The sequence below is a fragment of the Rhinopithecus roxellana genome, chromosome 17 (assembly GCF_007565055.1).
Source record: "Rhinopithecus roxellana isolate Shanxi Qingling chromosome 17, ASM756505v1, whole genome shotgun sequence".
Lineage (NCBI taxonomy): Eukaryota > Metazoa > Chordata > Mammalia > Primates > Cercopithecidae > Rhinopithecus > Rhinopithecus roxellana.
The window spans coordinates 82,351,810-82,364,019 of record NC_044565.1 but is presented as its reverse complement, the minus strand read 5'-3'; the positions used below and the strand labels follow the sequence as shown (position 1 = coordinate 82,364,019).

The 12,210-nt window shown below is 40.1% G+C and overlaps 1 protein-coding gene across 11 annotated transcripts in view; it reads left to right on the top strand.

Annotated features, from left to right (window-relative positions):
• Positions 1–12,210, top strand: part of SLC8A1 (solute carrier family 8 member A1) — a 390,660-nt gene that overhangs the window by 362,570 nt on the left and 15,880 nt on the right. For all 11 annotated transcript variants that reach the window (XM_010364156.2, XM_010364151.2, XM_030921332.1 and 8 more), the window contains one exon: positions 866–1,141. In XM_010364156.2, coding sequence (XP_010362458.1) covers positions 866–1,141 — 276 coding nt within the window. The remainder of the gene's footprint in view (positions 1–865; positions 1,142–12,210) is intronic.

Genomic DNA, 12,210 nt, shown 5'->3' with positions numbered 1-12,210 from the left:
TGATAATTTGAATTTCTAACACGTTCTCTGTGCCACCTGCTCAGGAAGCACACTCTGAGGACCACTGATCCAGAGTTACAAGTGTTGGGAGGTTCCTCTGAGAAGGAGTTCCCAGCATGGGTTTCAGGGGAGGTCAGAGAGTGCATCACAGAAGAAGTGAGTCTTAAAGGATGGGTGAGGAAGGATAAGGGTGGAGCAATTAGGATATGCCAAGCACATTTAGTTCTAAAGATCAAAAGCAGGAGAAAGTGTATCTGGTTTGGAAAAATGCAAATAAATTTCATTTTTTGGCATATAATTATTTGGCAGGTAATTCCAAGGCTTGAGTTTGAAATAGTTACAGGAGATGATGCTGGAGAAATATGCAAGGCTTACAGCCACGATTAACGGCCCTGTTTGATTATCCTGTAGGTGATTATATAACCCAGAGTTGAACTTCAAGTTGCAAGAAAAGAACCCTGGTAGAACTCCGTCTACAGTTGTCTTTCTTCAAAAGAGCATTCTTTCTCAGGCTGACACAGGGCTTGCCAACCTTTTGCAAGAAATCATTTTCATTTCTCCGAGTGACAAGTCTCACCAGATGTGAAAGTAGAAAGGGTGTATTGATTGCATGGAAGCAGAACTGGGTAGGAGTTAAGTTTTTTTGCCATTGACCAATGAGCCACAAGTAAGAGGTATTTCAGTGTCTTGATAATTAATTCGTTAGTTATGATTAACTCTTGGAAAACCCTAAACTTCACCCACCTCTCATGGCCTCCTGCCATGTAGAGTTGAGGGATGACCGGGCTAGACAGGAGAGACTGAGAGAGAGGAAGACCCGGTAGCACAGGTTGTGATGAAATGTGCTTCCTTCCGTTCTCTCTAGGGGAAGATGACGACGACGATGAATGTGGGGAAGAGAAGCTGCCCTCCTGTTTTGATTACGTGATGCACTTTCTGACTGTGTTCTGGAAGGTCCTCTTTGCCTTCGTCCCCCCTACTGAATACTGGAATGGCTGGGCGTGTTTCATTGTCTCCATCCTCATGATTGGCCTACTGACAGCTTTCATTGGAGACCTGGCTTCCCACTTTGGCTGCACCATTGGCCTGAAAGATTCTGTGACTGCAGTCGTGTTCGTCGCACTTGGAACATCAGTGCCAGGTAGAAATTACTTTCATGTATAATTCCCCCAGTAGCAGAAGTTCATTTGCCTTCTTGACGCCTTCTTTCCTACAATTTCAAGGGCTGTGATAACAAACCAAGACCTATGAAGGACAAGAGCCCAGAGGTATAAACAGTGTCACTGCCGGAACATTGTCATGGCCCTTCTCAAGGTTCAGAAGCTGGTCAGTGTCATTGCAATGACAGGAAAGCATTCCCAGATCCCCAGAGGGTCTCCATGGCCTGTAGGAGACCAGATTCATTTGATGGATAGATTTTCAGATCAGCTTCCCATTGCAATGAGCACATTTGAAAAGACAAAACAAAAATATAGAGTCAGCTTTAAGAACCAAATTTCTGTCTTTTATATACTTGGTAACATTTTAATGATCTCTGTGAAACTGTATTCATTTAGGTAACTAGGAAAATGTACTTACTGGAGACCTGATATTCTCTTGACCCAAATATTAATGAGAGGAAAGAGAAAGTAGACATTGATCAAGACAGGAAAAAGTAATCCTGACAAAAGTGGACAGGCCAAATGTATATTTCATGAACATCCCTTCATGCACTCCTTACAAGCTGAATTTTTCTTCTGACCTACAGCTGTAGTTTATTATGTTCACTCAGATTTCTGAATAAGACATCATCCTCCCAAACAACACTGATAGCAATAATTTTCAAACTTTGGTGGTGATCAGAATTACCTGAGAGCTTGTCAAGAAATACAAATGCCTGAAAACCATCAACAACCTATGGAAGATCTAGGAGTGACAGGGCCCAGGAATGTGGGTTATAAAGCTCACAAGTGACTCTGGTACACACCAGAGCTTATTGTAACTGAAATTCTGGACCTACTCTCCAGCACTAATTAGCATCTTGACAGATATATAGGCTTTACAACACTACCCACGTTCTTAACTAAATACCAGGCCAACAACAAGCGGTACAGTAGACTTGGAAAAAGCGGTACAGTAGACTTGGAAAAAGGCAGGAGTAGAAGTAAATACAGCTGTGCTAATGGTGCTATTCACTCTCCACTTTCCATATTTCTGACAGTCCTGATATAGTCACTTTGTTTTCTACTAAAATTTGCCATAGTTAGCAAGCCTGACTTTTGGTTTGAGTCTGAAAACAGCTACAGTTTAAATCATGTATTTCTTTCTACTCAAATTCATTATTCTTCTTCAGGCTGCTATTTATTGTCTCAGTGACTATGGCCAAGTTACTTAACCTCTCTGAGCCTCAGTTTTTTCATTTGCAAAATAGAGATAATCATACTTAACATGCAGAATTATGGTCAAGATTGGAAAAAATACCTGCAAATTATGCATCTAGTAAAGCATATGGGACATAGAAAAAAATTAATAAAATTGTATTTCTGGTGATTGTTTATATTGAATAATTTAGGATGATCTGAACAGTATAAATCTGGACACTTCATTCATTAACCATGGATGAAGTATTCCGATTTATACTGATCAGCCATAAGGCATGGTGTTATGCAACTGACTGCCTGCCTGGGGGTTCTGATTAAAGACTCCACATGCTTCTGGTAACCAACTGAGGGAATGGAGGAGCTAGGAGACCTAGAGGGTTCTTACTTTCACCTTAGCAAGCAGGGCTGTTTGAAGTGTTTCAGTTGACCCTTGATCCTTAGAGGAGAGCAGACTTCCTCTCAATCCCAACTACATTCCAGCAGTTCCATATTGGTTCTTTTCTCTGCATCTTTTTCCAGAATTACCAGAAATTTACCAAGCAGAAATAAAAACTTAAAATATTCTTAAGGTGTTTTGATTAGAGACTATATATAAAACTAAAGGAATAAACATTGTGGTTGTCCATTGCTTCTATCTGAGGTAATTATAGGAAAACGTGTTGGGAGTCCACTTTTCCTAAGGTTTAAGTCACTGAATCACATTGTGTCCAAGTTAGCACACACTGTTGGTCATGGGTTTAGTCCCTGAGGAGAATATGTGCAAATAATGATCATAAAGGCAAAAATTATGTCTCTCATAACAATTGTCCAAAATCAGCAGTTTGTCCAACCAAATATATCTCGTTCTCAAAAGGATTTAAAAAATGCTTTTCCTATCTGAAATCCTTGTTCCTGAAAATGTTTTTTATTCCCCAATACCTCTTATCCAATACCCTCAAGCTGGCTTTTTCTAAATGTCAGTCTTCCAAAAGGCCTCTGTGTCTTTCTTAAGAAACTCTTGAAAATTGTGGCAGCCTTATGATTAAAATTTATTTTTCCCTATAACATGAATTATGGATTACAGCAAACTTTAATGTTTAGAGGAGTCACTTGTTCTGCCACTTAAAACTTACTTAGAACCCAGGTGGAGACATCAAGAGGTAAGAAAATCTGTTTGGGGAAAATACAGCAGAATCATTCGTTGTTGAAACAGTTTCCCTACACTGCCATAAATGCTTTCCATCAGGACACAGATTTCTTTGCTCTGTTATTGAGAGAATTCCATAATTTGCTAAATATTAACTGTGCAGCAAGCTCCCCAAACAATATATTCAGAGGTAATCTCAGATAATCATATCTATATAAACATTTTTTTCCAAAAACTGAAAATTGAACAGGCTGTTGGATGAACATCGTATTTCTGATTTTTTCAACGCTGATTCAGAGCGATGTTTTATTGTATATCGTGACTCCTAAGAAAAATGATGCTATTGTTTCTAGATGACAAAGCCCAGTTGCTACAGGCAGAAGAATAAAGAAAAATAATTCCCTTCTCTTATAGCCTACTATTTAGTCAGCAGCGGTCCTGGGGCCGCCCAGCGTTTTCTCTAGGCTGATGTTTTGACACTTTTCCTGAAACAGAAGGGCCCCTTCCTAGTGTCTGATATTCTGCTGCTTCTTTCTAGGTTAGACTTTTGGATTCTTAGATTCTAATTGCCAGACGGACATTGAAAACTTTCCTGTTAGTCCTCCTGCCTCAAGGCAGGATTTAGTATCTACGTATCTCATCAAAAGTGTTTTTGCCATACCATTCAAAGTGTATGGGGGAAAGCTTATCAATTTTCATGTGAGACAAAGCTTCTTCCTTGTACCAGCTAGTAGCAAATGCTCATAATCTGCTGGCAGAGAAGGATTCATAAAGGTTTTCACTTACCCTCACTGTTAGGTATTTCGGCAAGAGCTTGAAGACCCGTGCTTGTGAATAGAGAAAGGGCCTCCTCTTCCCGAATCACCATTTTTCAGACTTATCTGTCTGGAGGAAGAGGCTTCCTAAATAGCCTCTTCCCACCTTTAAATGTTGGAGTAAGCCCAAGACTGGTCTCCATCCTTCTTCTCATCTTGGTCCATGCTCACTTCCTGGACATCAGTCTCTATGGTGTAAATGACATCTGTATGCCAATGACTGCCAAATGTATATCCCCAGCCTCAATTTTCCCCTAAGTGCTAGATTCATATACTAGCTGCCTTCCCTGTACTGAAGCTAGACATATAATTTGTAGCTCAGAATTACTATATCTAAAACAGAATTGTTGATTTCTACTGCCCAGTGGCCTTATCCTTTAACCAATCCTACTTTCTGTATCTTGCCTTTCTCAGGAGAACAAGTCATCATCCATCCAGGTATCCTTGATTGCTTTTTCCTCCTCACCATGGTCAAAGGTCCTACAGATCTTTCCTTTAATTTTATTTATTTTTTTTTGAGATGGAACCTCGTTCTGTCACCCAGGCTGGAGTGCAGTGGCGCAATCTTAGCTCACTGCAACCTCCGCCTCTCAGGTTCAAGCAATTCTCCTGCCTCAGCCTCCCGAGTAGCAGGGACTACAGGTGCGTGCCATCATGCCTAATTTTTGTATTTTTATTAGAGACAGGGTTTCACCATATTGGTCAGGCTGGTCTCAAACTCTTGACCTTAGGTGATCTCCCCCACCCCCGCCTCAGCCTTCCAAAGTGCTGGAATTATAGGAGTGAGCCACTGCACCTGGTTGACCTTTCCTTTAAAGTGTGTCTTGATTGAGCCTATCTAGCTATGTCTCTACCACCACCATCCTAGTCTACACAGACATCCTCTCTCACCCAGATCTCTGCAGTAGCCTTCTATCCATCTCCCTGCTTCTGCTAGAGATCATTTTAAGCAGTAAATCAGGCCACAGTACAGCTTACAATCTTCCAATGGCTTCTTATTTAACTTAGGATAAACTCTGAAAGGCATCATTCTGTCTTATCAAGACCAACGTGATTTGGACCCTGCCTATCTTTCCATTCTGTTCTCCTCCTTGCCTGCTGTTCTTTGGGCCCGTGGGCCTTTTTTTCTATCCACACACCAAGCTCATTCCTTTCTTTGGATTGTACTAACTGTCTCATATCCCCTTCATTTACACAAGACTGGCTCTTTGTCTTCAATTACATCTTGTCTTAAATGATATCTTTAAAGAGGCCTTTTATAATCGCCAACTGTGAAGTAGTCAACCCATTCTTATGTACCATTTCACTCGATTTTATATATGTATTACTTTGTAGATTTTTTTATTTTTGAATGTTATTATTTTCTAACTCTGTCCACTAAAATGTAAACTTCATGAGAAGAGAAACCTTGTTCTTTAGCACCTAGAATGGTGCCTAGCTAACACAGAATTGTGTATCTGTGTATGTCTGTGGGTTGTATATATAAATAAATGTACAAATCAGTCATTTACACATTAGTACAAGTTAGTTCAATCAGGTTGCTTTCTTCCTCATATCTTCTAGAGATAGTTAAGAATTGAAGTTATTGAGGGAGGTAGATAGATGTTTTTTAGTGTTGCTTATTCTCGAATAGGACATATCTGAGAAGGTTGTTGTCGTAAGAGGGGACAAAAGTAAACTTAAGAGAACTGAGGCCCTCAGAACAAACATTTTTCCTCTTTCATAATTTTGGCTATGGTGGGAACTGTGATGAGGAGCAAGGTATTTTTTTGGTCTTCTCTCTCCTATGATCTCTTCTTCCAAGACCCAGACCTCAGGCGAGTCCTTTTTAAACTTTCGGTAGGCCAGGCGCGGTAGCTCACACCTGTAATCCCAGCACTTTGGGAGGCTGAAGTGGGCAGATGACTTGAGGTCAGGAGTTCAAGACCAGCCTGGCCAACATGGTGAAACCTTGTCCCTACTAAAAGTACAAAAATTAGCCGGGCGTGGTGGTGGGCACCTGTAATCCCAGCTACTCAGAAGGCTGAGACAGAAGAATGGCTTGAACCCGGGAGGCAGAGGTTGCAGTGAGCTGAGATCACACCACTGCACTCCAGCCTGGGTGACAGAGCAAGACTCCATTTCAAAAAAACAAAAACCTTTAGGTATACTCTGGAGTGCTGAATTTTGCAGTAACCTAACACAAGTATATAACTGTTATATATCACATTATTTATATGGAAAAACAGGTTCAAAATAAAGGGAAGAAATTTAAGAAGGAGTATTTGGAGCCCAGTCTTTTTTTGGACTAGGGGCCACCTAGTCATTGGACATTCTTTTGGCTTACAGTTATTTACTTGGATAAGCCGTGGATATATTGGGCCAGGACATTCCAGCTTATATCCCAGATTCAAAATATGGACTTTCATCTCTTGTTCCTATTGGGTTCAAATAAATAGAAGTAAGCATCCTCTTTTAACTGCAGGGAGAACTCTTAGATACTGATGAGTGGTGGGGGGGGAGGTTGCCCCATTAAGTCTTACCTTCATCTTTCTCCACTCGTCTTGGTGGGGGTTGTACCTGATGCTTGCTGACTTCTACCACTAGTTCCCGGTACCAGCTGGTTGCTACCTGGCCAGAAAAGCTTAAAAATTGGGTACACTAGGCTGTCCTTTAGTCCCTGGCATTGCATGATTTTCTGTGTCCTTCCTATGTTTTGAATATTCTTTTATCCCTTGGATTCTGTCAAATAGGAATTACTTCCCTCTAAGGATTTTAAGGCATGAAGGAGAAGAAGATAGACAGTTTTGGTTTCTACCATCCCCCCTAATTTTGTATGTAGAACCTTTTTAATAAAATAAAACCTCATGTTGGGGGAAAATTGTGTCATTTTTAAAGTACAACACTTTTAGACTTCTGAATTCCATAGGAAGAACTTGATAGATAAAACTGGTTATCCTGGTTATTCACCATGTTCTCTTAGCATGGTGTTAATGACTGCACCAAGAGGGTAGAGAGAAGAGAGCTTTAGAGCTGAATTCAGGAACCTGGACTTCTAACCCTTACTTACTGTGTGGTTTTAAACAATTTCGTGACTCTCTGAGCTTCGGTTTTCTTGCCTGTAAGATCAGCCTAATGATACATGGCAATTCAAACAAAGTTTTCAAGAAGATTAAGTAACAGCATGGATCTCAGAGAATGTATCAACTGAAAATTGGCATAAAATACAGGAAACTATTATTATTTACACTAAGATCAACTCTAAAAAAAAGTCAAAATGAATAAAAAACACCAGAAAATGAGAATAAATGGGAAAAGTTTTGAGCAGGGAGGGAACATTTTTAAAATTTACCACAAAGCTCCACTATATGTTGGGCATAGGCACTGTATATACTTTATTATCTTACTTAGGTTATGTCATTAAGTGATATGAAATGATTTTTCCTCCTTTCAACCTTTTTTTTTTTGCTTTGATGCTTAGATCCTTCCCCTGAAAATGATTTTTTTCTGTTTATTCAGCACTGTGCTATAAAACATTTTATTATTTTTAGTAATTGGGAAAAACAGCTATTGATAGCTTATATTTTTCAGTTTTTAATTTTCTGGCTTCTAACTCTCACAACTAAGATATTCCGTAGAACACTTAAACAGCAAGTACTTTACAACTTAATTTACTGTGTCCTGTTGCTTTATTTCCCAGTGGACCCTAAAGTAACTTGTATGGTTGTTACTGCATACTCCAAGAGGCCCCATAATCTGAGTGACCCTCCTGGAGATGTATGGAGTACCACATGCCTGGATGTAACTGTAGCGGCCCTTTCTAAAATCACTAAATAGCTTATAGGATAGTAACTACTAGTATCCTCATGTTACATGAAGAAAAAAGACTCATAGAGAATAAATGACTTGTCCATATTTAGTCAAAGTTCACATGAATGGTAAACTGTGGAATCCATGTTATCTCTTGTTTTTATAATCTGGTACTTAGCTACTCTATCGTGCCATCTTGGACTTATTTTTAAAGTATTACGTACACTCTTTTCCATATGCCTTACAAACGTTTTAAGAATTTTTTAAATTTCTCCCTTTACCTCAGTTTTATTATTTTTTACTTTCAAGGCATGCAACAGTAAGATTACATTTAAACTCTTTAAGGTTAGGAACTGTTATTATTCTATTTGGCATGAAAAACACCTAATGGAGTCCATGCTTTGAAAAAATTCAGAAATGAATCAAGATCCAGTTCTATACCCATAAACTATTAGCATTTCCTGTATGTAAAAATGTAATCACTAAGACCACTGAAAGATTTTCAGTTCTGACCCAGCTGGCAAAATAAAAAAAAATAGAATACCAAGATAATCCTCCTCAGCATAGCCTTGTGCTGCCAATGAATCTGAACACAAAGAGAGATTTGGTCTTCCCGAGCTAGACCAAACATAGCTATGATACACAGCCACCCAGGTACTGGTCAGTGGGGCCTAGGAAGGGCATGTTGAGGACACCCTCCTAGCAGTCATGTTCTCCCAAGGCTTACTGGCAGCTTTGGAAATTACGTTCCAGTATTCTAGATCTCTGAGCAGAAGTAGGAGTGGGAACCATGGAGGTTGTTATTCCAAGGGCTCACCAGTAAACACACTCAGTCTACTCTTCACTTAACAGCAGAGATGTGGTCAGGAGGGAACACGAAAATGCCCACTCATCACAACATATTCCCCTTGGGAAATTGTGTCCAGTCATTCTGAATTCTGAGCTCCATTGAAGGACAGCAGGGAATCAGATTAATTCCATCATTTCTTCTCATCCCATCCTACTTCAAACAGATTTGTTGTTCTCAGTGCAAAGCTCACAGATAGATTGACAGTTGACAGTCTCCGTCTCAGAGAAGTTCTGCAAAGTCTTAGCACAATGACTATGCACTAAGGGGTTATAAAATAACATGAGCTTTAGAGGCAGGTAGACCTGTGTTGAAACCCAACCCTCCCTCCTCTACTTACTAGATGTATGACACCCCCAGCGGCAAATTGCTTAACTCCTCTAAGCCAGAATAATAGGAACATGAAAATCCATCTCACAGGGTTGTAGTGAGGATTACATGAGAGTGAATTTATAAGGTACCCAACACAGAGCCTCACACATAGTAGACCCTCAAAAATGTTGGATCTCCTTTACTTTCTATTTCAATGCACTGATGAACGAGGTAAGCTTCCTGGGGTATTTACCTTAGCTACATTGCAGCAATTGAAAAATGAAAAACCAAGTAAATTTCAGCCTGTTTTCATTTTCCCCTATGTTAGGAATTCTAGTGAGGTGGACACATCCAAAGGTGCTTCTGTTTCCTGCAATTTCACTGACCATGAGCTTTCTCCTGTCAACATTGACATTTCAAGTCAGACAGACAGTGTTGAGAGGTGCCATTGTGACAGTGTGCATACATATTTAATTGGATGGCTACATTTCACATCAGCTTAAATGGAAATGAAAACAGTTACTTTACCCTGAGCCAGTATTTCCCAGTGGCTATGGTATCAGTTTCCCCAAGAGGCTCCTAAAGGGCAAGTATATTTTGTTTTCACATACTCGAATAAGCAACAAATTACTACCAAAAATGTTCAGTATGACTGAATGGACCCTCAGATCTGTAGTCAGGCCAAGAGGCAAGGCCAACCAGGGACACTGCCAGAGGGGCAGCACGGGACAGCCCTAATCACTCAAATGACTTTCCACAGGGCCTTATCTTAACCTCACTCCAGCAAGCAGCAGTCTGGAGTTTAAATGCTTTGTACGTTCCAGCACACTTTCCCACGAATAGATGATGTCATTAGAGTTAAAGGAAGCCTGCAAAGGCAAACATTTTTGAGGCGAGAATGAAACAAAAGAAGGCTAAAAACCAGAATTTGCAAGATTTTCTCTAGAAATGGCACCATAACTGCCTCTTATCGTATACTAAAAAAACAGTGGGGAATAGGCTGCATGCGGCCGACCCAAAGCATCTGTAAAAACCTGGGAAAGATCCATTTCAAAGCTCTTTGCATCTTTTATTCTTTCTCCTCAAAGGAAGAGATTTTTTATTAAATAGTTTTAAGGGTTATTTGTTGGTAGTTATACTCCTTGATTTATTTCTCTCAAAGGGCAGTACTGCATGGGCACCTGGCATTGAGTACAAAGCTGGAGGGGAACCAGGATGATAACAATGATGTCATCTATCAGGAGGTGGTCCAGGGAACAGGGATGCTCAGCATGTGTCCTGCCCGATCTGAAGTCCTGCAGAGTCTTTGGATTAGTGCCCCAACCCCATACCAGCCAACTTTATTCAGTCCCATAAAAGTCACAGTATAAGAGAAGAGAGCTAAAAATACTTTATCCTAGTCTATCTAGTCCTTCTTAACATACTCTAGGTTGGCCAGAGGAAGGGCACTTGGTAGAAACACAAACATACAGATGTGTGTTGGTGTGTTTCGTGTTTGGAGGGTTGGTGTTATGCATGTGTTATGTGAATAAATGTAAATTTCCCCTTCTCAAGGCTCAGGGGGTACAGCAAAGGGAATGAACATCGAGTGTAACAAAAACATTCACAAGAGTGTCAGTCTCTAAGGAATGATTTGTAAATAATGTTGATGACTTTTATTTGTCCCTTTTCACATTTGAAATGAAGGTGGCCAGGTGTGCTGGCTCACGTCTGTAATCCCCGCACTTTGAGAGGCCAAGGCAAGAGGATCACTTAAGTCCAGGAGTTCGAGACAAGCCTGGGCAACATAGTGAGACTCTGTCTCTACAAAAAAAAAAAAAAAGTTTTAAATTAGCTGAGCATGGTTGTGTGAGCCTGTTGTCCCAACTACTCAGGAGACTGAGATGGGAGGATCACTTGAGCCCAAGAGGCCAAGGCTGCAGTGAGCCATGATCATGCCATTACACCCAGCCTCAGTGACAGAGTGAGACACTGTCTGAAAAAAATAAATAGAACATCTCAAGGACCACTGTTTTCTGGTGTTTTTTTTTTTATTAAATGCTATCTCAGTCTGCATCTTTTAACAACTTTAGGGTGGTATCACTTATATACCATAAAATGTGTCCATTTGTAGTACATACAATTTCATGATTTTTAGTAAATTCACTAAGTCTTGTTGCCATTACCCTAATCCAGTTTTAGAACATTTCATCACCCCAGTAAGATGCCTCACAGTCATTTATAGGTAATCCTCATTTCCACCCTCTGCCCCAGGCAACCACTGATGTACTTTCTGACTCAATAGGTTTGTCTTTTCTCTATTTTTCACAAGGACCTACGCTAATATAAAAATGTCAAGGATTCTCTACATGATAGTGTCAGAATTCACCATGGATTTTGTAAGATTTTCAAATTATTCATCACAGAATCTCTCTGTACATATTTGTCAATTACATGAGTGAGATATTTTTTGTTCATTGCTTTGTGTATATATGGATTTGTCCACCTTTTTAAAACAATTCCACTACCCTGCCCCCAACAGAAATCTTGGTTCATACATTGCAAATTGCTGGGGGGTGGGGATCACACAATGACACTTAGAATTAGCACTGTGAACTCTTAGACTCTTAGGGCAGTACATATGTTTAATGATATATAAATGCCAAATGTCCGTGATCAGTTCAGTCAGTTGATCACAACACAGTGCTAAGGAGGCAGCTGTCACAAATGCAGCTTCTTACTCTCATTCATGGCCCAGCATGTCACACTGTAGGTGCTGACTGTTGGCTCCTGAATCAATTCAGATCATCACAACCATTAGGAAGAGAGCAAAGAGAGCACAGAGACCACGACCTATTGATAAGAGGCTCTGTGCATGACCTCCCTACATAAAGAATGACAAATTGTTGCTAAACGCAAAAGAAGAAAATAGGGGCTATAAGAAAGCAAAACTTCATTGCCATGTCTGGTCCCTGCGTGAGA